The 17,009-nt window shown below is 37.9% G+C and overlaps 1 protein-coding gene across 3 annotated transcripts in view; it reads left to right on the forward strand.

Moving 5' to 3' along the window:
• BRCC3 (BRCA1/BRCA2-containing complex subunit 3) overlaps window positions 1-16,706 on the forward strand; it is a 73,850-nt gene extending 57,144 nt beyond the window's left edge. For all 3 annotated transcript variants that reach the window (XM_029243433.1, XM_029243436.1, XM_029243434.1), the window contains 4 exons: window positions 9,405-9,536; window positions 10,035-10,078; window positions 13,778-13,947; window positions 15,054-16,706. In XM_029243433.1, the coding sequence (XP_029099266.1) occupies window positions 9,405-9,536; window positions 10,035-10,078; window positions 13,778-13,929 (328 nt within the window). In that variant the 3' untranslated portion in view covers window positions 13,930-13,947; window positions 15,054-16,706. The remainder of the gene's footprint in view (window positions 1-9,404; window positions 9,537-10,034; window positions 10,079-13,777; window positions 13,948-15,053) is intronic.
• Window positions 16,707-17,009: the final 303 nt, after the last annotated feature.

The raw sequence follows: 17,009 nt of genomic DNA on the forward strand, positions 1-17,009 counted from the left end.
CTGCTGTGGACTCAATGTCTGTGGCCCCCCACCTACCCCCAAATTCATATGTTGTATAGAAGCCCTAATCCCTAATGTGATGGTATTTGGAGGTGGAGCATTTGGAAGATAATTAGGTCATGAGGGTGGAGCCCTCATGAATGGGATTACTGCCCTTTTCAGAAGAGACACAAGAGATGATCACTCTCTCCACCATGTGTGGACACAGCAAGAAGGTATCTGCAAACCAGAAAGAGTGCCTTTACCAAAAACCAAATCAGCTGGCACCTTGATCTTTCACTTCCTAGCCTCCAGGACTATGAGAAATAAGATCCTGTTGTTGAAGCCACCCAGTCTCTGGTATTTTTGTTGTAGCAGCCTGAACTGAGTACTAACCTACTAACTGAAGATTGAAATTTGTTTGAAGTTCTTTATGTCTTCTTCCTGAGAGTACATACTCAGATGTGTTCAAAAGTTACTTGAGTTTTGTCTTTTTGCCCTCCACCGCTTCCCTGTGGTTATTATTATTCTTTTGAAAGAGAGGGCTTTTTCCTGGTTATTTTCCATTTTAGAATTTTTTAAACCCATACATTTTTTTCCCTTTGGGGTATGTGAAATATCAACATGGTTCTAAAAGTCAAAAGTCAGAACTATATAGTTTAGAGTTTATTTTGTGTATCATGAGATGTGGATCTGATTTTATGTCTTTCTAAATGGCTATTCACTTGTCCCAAATTCGCTTACTAAAAAGCTATTCTTTACCCCAGTTATTTTAGATGCTTCCTTTTATCACATTCAATAATTCCCTATTTGTTTAGATCAATTTCTAGACTTTCTGTTCTGTCTGGCTGTCTATTTGTGTATCGGCACATAATTATTGTATGTTTTACTGTCTGCTACAGCCAGTCCTCATTAAGTTTTCTTTCTCTGTGTTTCCCTATTCTTACATGTTTAGTATTCCATGTGAACTTTACTGTCAACTTGGCTAGCTCCAGCGAAAACTTTTTGGTATTGTTATTGTGATTGTGTTAAATTTATAAATTAATTTATAATTTTTATGATGTTTGCATCATCCCTTTTAAGAACACTGGATGTCTTTCCATTTGCTGTAGTCTACTTTTGTGTCTTTCAAGAAAGTGTTAAGTTTTTCTCATATAGATTTTGTGCATGTTTTGTTTAGGTTTATTCCTATTTTACCTTCCTTTTTTAAAATTCAAAATCACTTCATTTCTTAAAATTCTGTACAAATGGGAAGAGAATAATGTGATTGGTCCTTTAACATCATATTCACAATGAGAGAATTGTATAAATTTGAATAAAAATTATCTTGCAGAAAGCAGAGCAAGCTCATTATCAAATCATTTATATAACTAATACAATGTTTGAATCAACTGAATGTTTACAATAGCCATCTTTTTATGACATAATTTCTCTAAAACCTATCTCACAATTTTGAAAGAATAAGCCGTATAAATGAGTGTCACAGGAAAGTAAACAAACTAGCTTGTTAGAGCTAGCAGAGTTCTCACCTTCTCCCCCGAAAGTCTGTGACTTAGGGAGTAATGGAACTACAAGTCTCTTTGATGTTTCACATGTAGCCAGAAAGCACTTTGCTAATCAGAAGCTTTCTTTTACTGTTAGAAAACTCCTGTACCTGACCTTATTTTTTCTTTCCAAAGAATGGCTAATAAGCTTTACTTCTGCAACTCTAGGGAATATTTTGTCACCAAAAGTTAGGGAAGGTTTGACCTGAGTAGATTGGAAGATGTGGAGGAAGAAACGTGAGTTAGACCATTCATTCTCAAACTTGGCTGAATATTGGAATCACTTAAGCAGTTTAAAAACTATACCTAGCCAATCTGAAAAGGCTATCTAGTGTATGATTCCAACAAAATGACATGCTGTAAAAGGAAAGACAGTAAAAGGATCAGTGGTTCCCAGGGGTTTGACAGGAGGGAGGGATGAATAGGCAGAGCTTAGAGAATTTTTAGGGCAGTGAAATTATTCTGTGTGGGTCCCTCCTCCAGAGATGGTGATTTTTATAATGGGGTAAAGGATGAGGCCTGAGTGTCAGGACTTACAAAAGAGAGATCTTTAATGTTCTCACCACAAAAAAAGAAGTGGAAATTATGTGACCTGATGGAGGCTTAGCTATTACTATGGTAGCAATCATTTTGCTATATGTAAGTATCAAATCAACACGTTGTACACCTTAAACTTACACAATTTATATGTCAATTATATCTCAAAAAAGCTGGAAAAAAGAATAGGGGAAAATAAATTTAAAAGTTAATTACACAACTAATTCGTTGCAGCTGTGATAAGTGCTGTAAGGTAATCACTGAAGTCTTTGCTGAAGAAAGCATTCTTAAGCAGGCTTCTGAGGGGTGAATAGAAATTAGTCAAGTAAAAATAGGGGGAAACCCCAGGCAGAGGCAACAGCATGTTGGAAGGCCTGACAGGGAAGGAGGTTGTGTGTTCTAACACTGGTTCTCAAACTTTGCTGCACATGGGATTCTTTGTTTGCATTTTGAATGGGTTTTTTTTTCCATTGTGACTCTTTTTATTGTTTGTATATTTGAAGGCTATTATACCTGTATTAACGTTTTTACCTTCCAGAATGATTTTATTCCTTGCATTAATTTTACCTTTGATTCTCTAGCGCTTTCCAGATAAATATTATGTCTTATCCATAAATAGAAATAGTTTTACTTCTCCAGTTCCTGTGCCTCTAATTGATTTCTTATGTGTAAGTGCATTGCCTAGTATCTCCTTTATATTTAAATAACAGTGGAAAATAGTAGGCAGTCTTAACTTTGTTTCTGATCCTTGTGAAATTCCTGTAGCATTTCACTATTAAGTAAGGTTGTATTCAGGACTAAGGTATACATACTTTTTCCTATTAAGAAAATATCCATAAATCCATAATTACCTCTTTTGTTCTGTGTTTAATCAGGAATGACTGTTGAATTTTGTTAATTTTTCAGGACCTATGAACATAATTTCTTCTTTAGATCTATTAATATGATGTATTATATTAATAGATTTCCAACTATTGAACCAAGCTTGCCTTCCTGGAAAAACATCCTACTGGGTTTTCTTAATATGATATTGGGCTATTTTTGCTAATATTTAGTACTTTGGCATCAACAGTCATAAGTGATAACTTTTTGGAATTTTTTTGTATTGTTTTTATCAGGTTTAGGTTTCCATATTATACTTGATTCATAAGAGTTGTTTGAAGTTTTCTTTCATTTTCTAGGCTCTGGTACAATGTATGTAACATTGGGGACAATGTATTCTTTGACAATTCCTCTATGAAAGCAATAGGGCCTTTTATTTGGGGGGCAGGGGATAGTTCCTTGATGTATTCCTCTGTTTCTTTTATGGTAATTGATCTATTTATGCTTTTTTTTCCTAATGAGGTCAATTTTGGTAAACTGTATTTTCTTAAGAAATTATCCATTTTGTCTCGTTTTCAAATTTATTTGCATAGAGATCTATCTGCCAGAGAGTCTCTTATGGTATTTTAAATCTCTTCTATTTCCACAGTTATCTCCCCCTAGTCATTTCGTATTTTGTATATTTGTGCTTTGTCCCTTTCCCGCCTTGATTATGTTAGCTAGTAGTGTATTTTGTTAATTTCCCCAAAGACAATTACTTTTATTAATTTGATTGTTTTTTCCTACTCCCACCCTCATTAATTTTTATTTTATCTTTCATTATTTCCTTCCTTATGTTTTATTTTGGTTATTTTCTTGTGCTTTATCTTAGCATTTGGAGTTTGGGATTTATTTAATATATTTTTTGTCTTTCATTTTTATTGATATAAGTGCTTAAGGCTATGAATTTCTGCTGATCTCTGCTTTATATTTCATAGATGCTAGGATAGTAGCAGTCTTTTCACTTTCATTATTTTTTAAAAAGTCGTTTAATTTTGGTTTCCATTTCACCCATCCATTGTGTTCCTGTCTTCCTTCCCATCTATCTGGTATCTATGCTGTAGCTTTTCCGAAATGGTCCTGCTCCATAACATCCTCAGAAAAGAAACAGAAAACAAACCTGAAGCCCTTCATAGTTGGCCTGTTTCTCCAGCCATTGCCTGGCTAATACTCGTTTTTGAAGACTAAGCTCAACTTTAGGAATTCTTCTCTGATACCCCTCAACCTCCAATACCAACCCAGTTAGTACTCCTTCTGAGAACTAAATAGAATCCTATGTTTCCTTTGTCATAATACTTGTAACAGTATATTTTAATATTTTGTCTCTCTATTAACATTGTAAGATTCTTGAAACAAATGCTTCCCTTTTATCACTGTATCCCTGGTGCTCAATAAATAATTGTTGAATATTCCTTCAGCTATAGACTTCAAAACTAGTATTCTGACCTGTGAGTTCTAGCAAACTCTAGAGCTTCTTCATTACCTTAGTTTGGTTTGTTGATTTTAGCTTTTCGGTTGAAGTATAACACACATACAGAAGAGCACACTAATTATGTGTCCAGCTCAATCAGCTTTCATAAACATACCCACACAACCTCAACACAGATCACCACCTCCATGAATTTTCACAAAGTGAAATGTGTCTATGCAACTGCAGCACATATCAAGAAATGAAACTTACTATCCTTCCGGAAGCCCCCATTATGGCTTCTCCCAATTGATTATGGTATAGCATCCAGAATATGTAAAGAACTCTTACGCTAAACAATAAAAAGACAAGCAACTCAATTTAAAAATGGGCATTCAACATGGAACTGGAAGCAATTAGGCAAGAAAAAGAAATAAAAAGCATCCAAATTGGAAAGGAGGAAGTAAAATTATCTCTGTTTACAGATGACATAATCTTATACATAGAAAGCCCCAAAGACTCCACTAAAAAAAACTACCGGAACGAATGAATTCAGCAAAGTTGCAGGATACTAAATCAGTGCCAAAAAATCAGTTGTGTTTGTACACACTAACAATGAACAATCCAAAAAGGAAATTAAGAGGACAATCCATTTACAATAGCATCAAAATGAATAAAATACCTAGGAATAAACCTAGCCAAAAAGTGAAAGACTTGTACGGTGAAAACTGCAAAGTGCTGCTGAAAGAAATAAAAGAAGACACAAATAAATAGACATCCCATGTACATGGACTGAATAACTTAATATTGTTAAGATGTCAATAATACTCAAAGCGATTTACAGAATTAATGCAGTCCATATCAAAATCCCAACAGCGTTGTGTTTTGTTTGTCTACAGAAATAGAAAAATCTATCCTAAAATTCATGTGGAATCTCAAGGGACCCTGAATAGCCAAAACAATTTCAAAAAAGAAGAACAAAATTGGAAGTCTCACACTTCCTCATTTCAAAGCTTACTAAAAAGCCACAGTAATCAAAACAGTGTGGTACTAGCATAAAAACGGACATTAAAACCAGTGGAGCAGAATGAGTCCCAAATTAAACTCTGACATATGTAGTCAAATGATCTTTGACCAAGGTTCCAAAACAATTGATGGGGAAAGGACATTCTCTTCAATAAATGATGCTAGGAAAACTGGATAGTCACATGCAAAAGAATAAAGTTGGGCCCTTACCTTACACAATATACAAAAACTAACTCAAAGTGGAATAAAAACCTAAATGTAAGACCTAAAACTATAAAAGTCACAGAAGAAAATGGAAAAGCTCATGAGATCGAATTTGGCAATGACTTCTCGGATATTACACCAAAAGCACAGGCAACAAAAGCAAAAATAGACAAATGCACTACATTAAACTTAAAAACTTTTTGATCATCAAAGGAAATAATTAACAGAGTGAAAAGGCAGCCTACATCATGGGAGAAAATATTTGCCCATTATATATCTGATAAGGGATTAATAGCCAGAATATAAAGAGAATTCCTACAACTCAACAACAAAATAACCCAATTTAAAAATGGGCAAAGGACTTTAGCAGACATTTCTCCAAAGAAGATACACAAATGGCCAGCAAACATGAGAAGATGCTCAACATCACTAATCATTAAAAATATGCAAATCAAAACCACAGTGAGATATCAATTCACACCCACTAGGATGGCCATTATCAAAAACACAGAAAAGAACAAATGTTTGGTAAGCATGTGAAGAAGTTGGAACCCTTGTGCCCTGGGAATGTAAAATGGTGTAGTCTGTATGGAAAACAATACGGAGGTTCCTCAGAAAATTAAAACTAAAATTACCATATGATCCAGCAATCTCTATGTATATCCAACAGAATTGAGAACAGGATCTCAAAGAGATTTGCACACCCATGTTTATTACAGCATTATTCACAATAGCCAAGATGTGGAAACAACCTAAATGTACTTCATTTTGCGGGGAGCTATTTTGAGTGGCATTTTTAAAAAGCTTTCATTTACAAATGTTCATTGCTGGAATATAGAAACAGAACTGATTTGTGTGTCTGTGTTAATCTTGTACTTTATGACCTTGCTAACCTCATATAGACAATCATGTTGTGTGCAAATAGAAGGAACACATACAGGATTTGTATGTTGAATAATTCAGAACTCATGAATAAAATCAAAGATCTAAATAAATGGAGAGGGGCTTCCCTGGTGGCGCAGTGGTTAAGAATCCGCCTGCCAATGCAGGGGACACGGGTTTGAGCCCTGGTCCAGGAAGATCCCTCATGCCACAGAGCAACTAAACCCGTGCGCCACAACTACTGAGCCTGCTCTCTAGAGCCCGTGAGCCACAACTACTGAAGCCCGCACGCCTAGAGCCCGTGCTCCGCAACAAGAGAAGCCACTGCAATGAGAAGCCCGCGCACGGCAGCAAAGCATAGCCCCTGCTTGTCGCAACTAGAGAAAGGCCACGCGCAGCAATGAAGGGCCGGTGCACCCAAAAATGTAAAATAAAATAAATAAGAAATAAAAAATAAGTAAATAAATGGAGAGACATGTCATGTTCATGGATTAGGTCAGAGTAGCAAATATGTCAACTCTCCCCAAATCTATAGATTTAATAGCAATCAAATTCCCAGCAGAATTTTTTGAGGGACTAGATTCTAAAATTTTATGAAAGGGCAAAAGAACCTTAATAGCCAAAAAGATCTGGGGAGGGCTTCCCTGGTGGTGCAGTGGTTGAGAGTCCGCCTGCTGATGCAGGGGACACGGGTTTGTGCCCCGGTCCGGGAGGATCCCACATGCCGCGGAGTGGCTGGGCCTGTGAGCCGTGGCCGCTGAGCCTGCGCGTCCGGAGCCTGTGCTCTGCGATGGGAGAGGCCACAACAGTGAGAGGCCCGTGTACCGCAAAAAAAAAAAAAAAAAAAGATCTGGGGAAACAAGAATAAATTGGGAGGAATCACATTACCAGATACTGAGTTGCTATTAAGCTATAATGATCAAGACAGGTGGTACTGGTGAAAGGATCAGAGTTCAATAGAACAGAAGAGAGATTACAGAAATATACCCTCTTTTATAAAGACACTTTTATAAAGATCCCATTCATGAGGGCTCCAACCTCATTACCTGATCACCTCGCAAATGCACAGATGGAGACAGAGATAGGAGTTACGCTGCCACAAGCAAAGAATCTCCACAAGCCACGAGAATCTGCAAGTGGCAAGGCACGATTTCCCCTGTAGAGCTTTCAGATGTGGGGCCCTGATGACACCTGCAACCTTGCTGAATTTATTAGTTCTAATCGGCTTTGGGGGGGTTGGAGGAGTATTTTGGGTTTTCTATCTATAAGATTAAGTCATCTGCAAACAGATAATTTTACTTCATCCTTTCCAATTTAGATACCTTTGTTTTACTTGCCTAATTTCTTTGGCTAGGACTTCTAATATTATTTTGAATAGAAGTGGTGAGGGGGCCAGACACATTCTGCTGGGTGGGAAAGAGAGAGGAGGGAGCTAGATCTTATGCTGATATACCACCATGTGCCAATGAGGTCACACAGTGCCAGGGACCCTCAACCTGGTTGCTCCACTGAACCCACTGTTAGGTGGATTTGGGGTGAGTATTTAGAGGTAGATTGGTTGACCTCACTCTAGCATGAAAACGGAAGTATTTGTAAATTACTTACCTATTTCCCTCCAGGGGAGAAAATGGGAAGTGAGGGCCACTGGTGAACACTGAGTTAGAACAAGTGAGTATTTATATGAGTAATCCCTTCCACATAATGAATCTGATGGAGTCACTGAAGAGTCTACATTTCCTCTTCCCCAGGCTTTGTGATTAATGTATTCAACCTCACTGGCAACTTTTTGACTGAAAACAGTATTAATTAGCTATTTCCCTTGTCTGGGGAATGAGCATAAGGACCTTGCACCCCCAAGGCTTCTGTTAAGTTTACAAAGTGGCCTCAGATTTTCTATGAGAATATTGGCTCTGCAAATGTATGTACTTCCAATTTGCTCCCCACATGAGCTCAGTTTGAACTCTGCCCCCTTTGGAGTTGAGTTACTAAATAAGTAACAGGAATATTTAATCTTTGAAGCATACTGTGTCCCAAAATTTCTATTAAAACTATAGAAAACTTCTGATTATGACAAGTCAGTATTAAAAACTTACCAACTTCTTGGTATATATCCAAAGGAAATGAAATCAGTGTCTCAAAATGATATCTGTGCTCCCATGTTCATCACATTCCTTGTTATTCACAAGGAATGAAAACCTAAATGTCTGTCCGTGGATGAATGGATAAAGAAAATGTGGTATGTGTATACGTATGTATATATACATACCATTTGCAAAAACATGGATCAACCTGGACATTATGCTGAGTGAAATAAGCCCAAGAAAGACAAATAATGCAATGTGTGCTCTCACTTATATGTGGAATCTAAGAGTCAAACTAATAGACCCAGAGAGTAGAATGGTGGTGCTGTGGCACAGGGGGTAGAGGGGAGAATGAGGAAGTATTGGTCTAAGGCAATGGTCCCCAAGCTTTTTGGCACCAGGAACCGGTTTCATGGAAGACAGTTTTTCCACAGGTGTGGACGGAGGGGGGATGGTTCAGGCGGGAATGTGAGCATTGGGGAGCAACGGGGAGTGGCAGATGAAGCTTCCTTCGCTCGTCCACCACTCACCTCCTCCTCCACAGATCGGTACTGGTCCGCGGCCCGGGGGTTGGGGACCCCTGGTCTAAGGGTACAAAGTTTTAGGATAAATGAGTTCTGGCGATTTGATGTACAACTTGGTGATTTTGTACTTGAAATTTGTTAAAAAGGTAGATCTTAAATGTTAAATCGCCACAAAAAATGGTAATTATGTGAGGTGATGGATATGTTAATTAGCTTGAGTGTGGTGATCATTTCTGAATGTGTATATATATCGTAATATCAATTTGTGCACCTTAAATATATACGTATAATTCCTATTTGTCAATTATACCTCAGTAAAGCTGGAAACAAACAAAAACTGACCTGAACTGTCTTACAGGTATGAGAGAATTGAAATTCCAATTCATATTGTACCTCATGTAACCATTGGGAAAGTGTGCCTTGAGTCAGCAGTTGAGCTGCCCAAGATCCTGTGCCAAGAGGAGCAGGATGCATATAGGAGGATCCACAGGTAGAGAGCCTCACTGCTCCTCTTCCCAATTCTCGGGCCTGGTCCCTGTTCTCCTCTCCTGTCCTTTCATCTTTAGCAGCTCAAGCTGTGAGCCCCCTTTCCTTTCAGCTCTCTGTGAGAAAGTCATCACATGTCTCACCCTGTATGATAACAATCTCTTTAACACTTGTTTCTCTCCTGGTGCACTTTGGATCCTTCTGGGGCAAAGACACTTTTTTTAGTTGTTAAAAATAACATCTTAGTAGCCCTGTTGCCAAGTACTGTGTACTATAGGAAGGCTTCAGCAAGAGACAATAATTTCAAAATTATTTCTTTGAATTATATCAACGTTCTGAATAAAATTACATCCCCCCAAATCATGAAAAATGGAACAATAATGGGAAGTTCAATGATACATATTTATCTAATCTGGTTGGCAGAGGTCTGTAGCAGACCACTGCCAAACGGATTAGATGAACTGCTGCTTTGCTACTAACCTAAACTATTTTATCCCTTTAGCCTTACACATCTGGACTCAGTAACCAAGATCCATAATGGCTCAGGTAAGATTTTTTTTCTCGAGTACAGGCAGTGAAATACTCACATGACAGAAGCAAATTTAGTTGAAGTGACTGAAGTGATGAGTACAAATTACCCATGAGTTTTCTTTCCCAAGAGCTTTGCCATTCACTAATCCTGCTCCCAACTTTTCTATTGAATCCTGTGGACCACTGAATACTATACATGACTGGACACGTTTAACACCAGTTCTCAGGGAGACAGGGAGGGCCCCGATTTCTTTGCAAGTTTCCATAGTGTAACACGCCTACTGTGGCTGATTTCAAACAACTAACATGGCCGTAACCAGTTTGCAAACTTCCTGAAATTTCAACAGTTGGCTCTTGTGAGCCGGTTTCCAGCATATCAGTACCAGCCTATTGTAGTGGGAGTTGAAAGAGATGGCTAGACAGACAGACAGACATAAAAGGGAGTGCGTGAGGGAGATCTTTTCATGTAAATAAATATATAAGGAATTCCTATACAAGGCCAAGGATTTCTGCTCAATACAATATACACACTAAATCACTTTTCCCAACATACACACCTACCCACCCACACCTTCTGACTAACCCTGACTCCCAGGCCATTCTGGCAAAGTCACTAGGAAGGAAGAAAAGGAGGCTTCCAAGTATTATAGGCAAGTACTTTGAGAGAAAAAGACAGAGATGGCTTGGTTTATCTGTCCCATCATTTTTATCTGGAGGTAAAACATGGCAAAGAGTTAATAATATAAGGTAATATATGATATGTAGCCATACTCTAAAGCCACAGCAATTAAAAAATATAAATTGATAATTCAAACATGGACAGATAAATCAGTAGAACTGAATACAGCCCATGTATACATATTTAAGAATTTATATCTAAGAAAGATGTTACTTCAAATCAATTTTGAAAAGGATGGATTGTTCACTAAATAGTGTTGGGACAGTTCATTTGTTTCTTAGTTTATACTTCTGTTTCCATATGGGAAGAAAATAAATTCCTACTTAATGCCCTACACAAAAAATAAATTCCAGATATATTTAAACTTCTACTATTAAATATAGTACAACCACTTTGGAAAGAGATTGGCAATTACAACTACCAAATGTCCCACCAGTTCCTCTCCTAGGCATATACCCCAAAGAGTTGAAAACAGGTGTTCAAACAAAAACTTGTATAGGAATGTTTGTAGCAGCATTATTCACAATAGCCAAAAAGTGGGAACACCCAATTGTCTGTCAGTGGGTGAATGGATAAACAAAGTGTGATCCATCCATACAACAAGGTATTGCTCAGCAATGGAAAGAACACACTACTGATACATGAACAACCTGGATGAATCTCATTATGCCAACTGAAAGAAGCATCACACAAAAGTGCTACATACTCTATAGTTCCATTTATATGAAATTTAAGAATAGGCTAAACTAACCTATGGTGACAGCAAATGGGTCAGTAGCTGCTGTGGCCCAAGGTGAAGGGGCACCGGCTGCAGAGGGAACCCAGAGGGGCCTCTGGGCTGATGGAAATGGCCTGTATCTTGACTGGAGGGTGGTTAAAAGGGGTATGCATTTGTCAAAACTCACTGAACTGTACCCTTAAAGTGGGGTCATTTATTGTCTGTAAATTATACCCCAATAAAGCTCATTAAAAGTTAAAAAAAATACAGGAGGAAAATATAAGGAAGTCACAAAAGACTGACTAAATAAGAATTAAAGACTTTTATAGAACCCTACAGAAAAATCAAATTGTTCATAATAATATATAAAAGAAGTATGGATTAAGATAAAGTCATCAGGTTTTCTCCTTTTCTTTCAACAAATATTAAATTGACAGAGAATTAGATGAGGATGTGAGGGAAGTGAACACTCCCATATACTGTTCCTGGAGGTATAATTTTTAAATATATGTGAACTTGAATCTAGCAATTCCACTTCGAAAAATGTATCCTTCAAAAATTTGTAGGAAAAGTGTGCAAAAATAAAGGGATATTAATCGCAGTCTTTATAATAGCAAAAAATTGGATGCCGCTGAAAGGTCCATCAATAGAAGACTTATTAAATTGGTACATCCATTCTGATGAATACTGTACAGCCGTTAAGAAGGAAAGGTAGATCTTTATCAACACAGGAAGGTGTCTATGGCTTATTGTTATGTGAGGTAAAAGTAACGTCCAAAATCATACAGTTTTTTTAACTTTATTTAAAAAAAATTGGGCTTCCCTGGTGGCGCAGTGGTTGAGAATCTGCCTGCCAGTGTAGCGGACACGGGTTCGACCCCTGGTCTGGGAAGATCCCACATGCCGCGGAGCAACTGGGCCCGTGAGCCACAACTACTGAGCCTGCGCGTCTGGAGCCTGTGCTCCACAGTAAGAGAGGCCGTGACAGTGAGAGGCCCGCACACCGCGATGAAGAGCGGCCCCCGCTCGCCGCAACTAGAGAAAGCCCTCACACAGAAACGAAGACCCAACACAGCCAAAAATAAATAAATAAATTTATTTAAAAATTATATATATATATAGCACTCTGAGGTCGATAATAACAAAAAAAACCCACCACAGATTCCAAGGCCTGCCTTAAGAGAGTTTGTAATTCAGTGATGTGAAAGTGGAGCCCCCAAATCTGTTTTTAAAAAAAAATTTTTTTTAACATCTTTATTGGAGTATAACTGCTTTACAAATGTTGTGTTAGTTTCTGCTGTATAACAAAGTGAATCAGCTATATATATACATATATCCCCATATCTCTTCCCTCTTGCTTCTCCCTCCCGCCCTCCCATATCCCACCCCTCTAGGTGGTCACAAAGCACCGAGCTGATCTCCCTGTGCTATGTGGCTGCTTCCCACTAGCTATCTGTTTTACATTTGGGAGTGTATGTATGTCCATGCCACTCTCTCTCTTCGTCCCAGCTTAACCTTCCCCCTCCCCGTGTCCTCAAGTCCACTCTCTACACCTGTGTCTTTATTCCTGTCCTGCCCCTAGGTTCATCAGAACCATTTTTATTCAAAAGTATATATACATATGCACACAGGTTCACACACATATACATATATCTTGGAAGGTATACTCCACAGTTTTACAGTGGTCATTTTAATAAGTCATGTATCATAAGAGAGAAAAAGATATTTCCATTAGGCAGAATTTGTTTTAAAAAGAGGGCCACAGAATCTCTGTCTTACCGTGAAGCTGAACATTCCTAGGAAGACGTGAAAGGTGATCACTCCCTTTATCTCTCTGCTTTTTCCTCATTTTAAAAGAGAAGCTTTCAGGTGAGTTGCATTAATGTTTTCTTCAATGTATGTAACACTTGGTAAGCAATTTTCTTTCTGAACTCGTGAAAAATTAAGTTGCAGAAGACAGAGTTCTAGCTCACTGGGAAGCTATGTTCATTCACAGTGAGAAGGTCTGAGAGCTGGGGAAAGAGACTCTTCTGTAGCTCTTACCCTTTTGCTATGGAAGTAAAAAGCTGGATATCTTTCTGCTCTCTGCATAGCAAGGCTTCCGTCTGGCTTATGGATCCAGGGATGTTCAGGATGGCCTCCGAATAGGTATCCTCTTTGCTCAGCTCTCCTGCCTTTCCCCTGGCTGCCCATACAAAGTTGTCTGCCAGTTCTACTTCTGCACTTTTTCTGTGTTCTCCTCCTTCCCCCTCTTTCTGTACTCATTGTTGGGCGCTACTGGTGGTGGATTGTTATCTCTGTGTTTTTCCTATTGAAGTGTTTACCAAGAACCTGTGCAGTCAGATGTCGGCAGTCAGCGGGCCTCTACTGCAGTGGCTGGAGGACAGACTGGAGCAAAACCAACAGCATTTGCAGGAGTTGCAACAAGAAAAGGAAGAGCTTATGCAAGAACTTTCTTCTTTAGAATAAAGCAGGAGACAAAATGGGGTAAAAAACTTTTGTTTTCCAATTTGTGTATTAAACATGGTCTGAAAATTCATATACAGGAGATGTGTAGGCAGACGATGGAGCAGATCTTTTTATATCCCCATGGGTGCGTTTTATGCATACGATAAACAAACATAAGATGTCTTCCTAAAAGTTTCATTAGGGCCTAATGAACCCTCCTACCTGGAACCGGCCTACAAAGAGCATATGCAGGGTGATTTAAGTAGAATATGAAAGTTTTTTTTTAAAGGCTATGCAAGTTACATTGGCAAGGATATCCTGTAATAAAATGTCTGGGGAGCATATTTCAAGTGTTTATTTTTTCTCTAGAATAAGCTAAAGGAATAAGAGTATTTCATGTTCAGTTTTGTAGTTATGATGCTGATGTTGGACAAATAAATAAGTACACAAGGGTTAGTGGGATGAAGTGAAGGTGACTCATCAGCACCCCACCTCTATTCTATACCCCTATTGAGAGGCATATGTCTTATGTCTTCCTTCTTGATCTCTAAAATAGGTATTCTGAGATACCTAGCAAAGGTTGAATCTATGTGGGTGCTCTTTGTAACCAAAAACATGAGTTCTAGCATATTTGGCTCTGAAGCAAATTCCTACTGAGCAGATCCTATTTCCCTAAGAATTTCCAGTATAATATAAATGTGTTTTTCCAGAAACATTCAGGACTTAGGATGTAACAAAAATCATGCTTTAAAAAGTTCTGTTGCAAGTTTCTTACCATGTGTAACCACAAATTCTAAGTGTGTCTTTAGAAAAGAGCTAAGCCTACTGCAGACCAGAAATTAAAGTGGGAATTGGAGGAGTTAGAAAGAAAGAAAACAAAGAAAGCCCCAATCCCAACAACAGTGACAAAGGGTTGGTTTTGTTTTTGTTTTTTCTTCTTGTTTCTCCCTAAATTATTGTTTTTCAAATTTCAAAGTACAGTCCAGAACTACATGCACCATAATCATTTGGAGGCCAAACTTCAACTCTGGGAGTGGAACCCAGAAATGTTCATGAACTCCCCTAGGGCATATGTAGTGTAAATGTTGTATTTTCCCTAATTTCCCACAGCCACAGTTCTTCTCTATTCTTTTCTTTCCCTGTAGGAAGGATGAAAATATCCAGGTGTAAAATTAATTAAGCCAAATCAATTTTGAAGAAGAAAAATTTGGAAGACTCACATTACCTGACTTCAAGACTTACTATAAACCTACAGTAATCAAGACAGTGTGGTATATGCGCGACTGATTTTGACAAAGGTACAAAAGCAATTCAATGGAGGAAGGATAGTCTTTTCAACAAATGATGCTGGTGCAGTTGGCAAAGAAAATGAACTTTGACCTAAACTGCATACATTATACAAAAATTAATCGAAAATGTATCATGAACTTAGATGTAAGATGTAAAACTTTCAGGAAAAAAAATCATAGAAAGATCTTTAGGATCATGGGCTAGGCAACAGGTTCTTCTTGGCCTTCATCCCAGAAGCACAATCGTGAAAGGAAAAAGCTGATACTGTATATTGGACTTCATCAAAATGAAAACCTTTTGCTCTGTCAAAAAGTTAAGAGGAGGAAATTATTGAGAGAAATTACTTGCAAACCATTTATCTAGAATAAAGTCAAGAGTAAAAAACAAACAATCCAATTAGAAAATGAGCAGAAGACATGAATAGACATAGCACTAAAGAGGGTGTATCGAAGGCAAGCAAGCACAGGAAAAGATGTTGAACTTCATTAGTCATCAGGGAATGCAAATTAAAACCACAGTGAATTATAACTACATACTTATCAGAATGGCTAAAGAAAAAACAGTGAAAATACCAGATGCTGTTGAGCATACAAACTGGATCTCTCATACATTGCTAAACAGAATGTAAAATGGTAAGCCACTCTGAAAAAAAGAGTTTAAAAATTTCTAATAAAGTTAAACATACATGTACTTTATTACCCAGCAATTGTTGTCCTGGACATTTATCCCAAAGAAATGAAACCTATTTTGGCACAGAAACTTCTATACAGACATTCTTGGCAGTTTCATTTGTAATAGCCCCAAACTGGAAACAACCCAGATGACCTGCAGTTGAGTGTGTGGTTAAACCACACCATGCAATACTACGCTGCAATGAAAAGGAACAGACTGTTGATACACACGACTTGGATGGACCTCAAGAGTATAATGATGAATGAAAAACAGCCAGTCTTAAAAGCTCACATACTGTATGACTGCATTTGTATGAATTCTTGAAATGACAAAATTATAGAAGTGAAGAACAGATTAATGGTTGACAGGGATAGGGACTGGAGGGGGTATGGGATATGGGTGACTATAAAGGGATAACACAATGAATTCCTTTGTGCTGATGGAACAGTTCTGTATCTTGATTGTGGTGTTTATTACATGAATCTATATCTGTGCTAAAACTACATAGGCCTACACACACCCACAAATGAATGCATGTAAAATTTGGTGAAACCAAATAAGGTCTATAGTCTAGTTAGCAGTATTCTACCATTGTCAATATGTTGGTTTTGAAGATGTACAATAGTTATGTGTAAAATCTTACCACTGGAGGAAACTGGGTGAAGGGCACATGGGACTCCTTGTACTATTTTTGCAACTTCCTGTTAATCTATAATTATTGCAAAATAAAAAGTTGTAAGTATTAAATAAGGAACTAGGAGGTATGGTACGTATTTTGTGAAATAAGAAAAGAGTGATAAAATCTGAGGGGGAATAAAATGATTTGAGTATTTTTACAGACAAACCTTCTGCACATGTCCCTTCTAAGCTATTTACATTGACAGAGTTATGGCAATTTGAAATTCTTTTTCTAACCTGATAATTCGAGTTGTAATCTGTAAAATAGGATGTGGGGAGAGGAGGCAGGTACATGGAAGTGTCAAAGTACCTGGTGGCTGAGGAAGCAGGGCTGGGATTACTGCATGAGTGCCTTGGTGGGGGATATCTAGTGGAAACTGTTGTGCAGCCAGCAATCAGGTACATTAAACAAGTAAGTCAACTGATGGAGCAAATAAGTAAATGTATTGAGGAAAGTGGAA

This window comes from Monodon monoceros, unplaced genomic scaffold (assembly GCF_005190385.1).
Source record: "Monodon monoceros isolate NGI ecotype Baffin Bay Population unplaced genomic scaffold, NGI_Narwhal_1 Super_Scaffold_3, whole genome shotgun sequence".
Lineage (NCBI taxonomy): Eukaryota > Metazoa > Chordata > Mammalia > Artiodactyla > Monodontidae > Monodon > Monodon monoceros.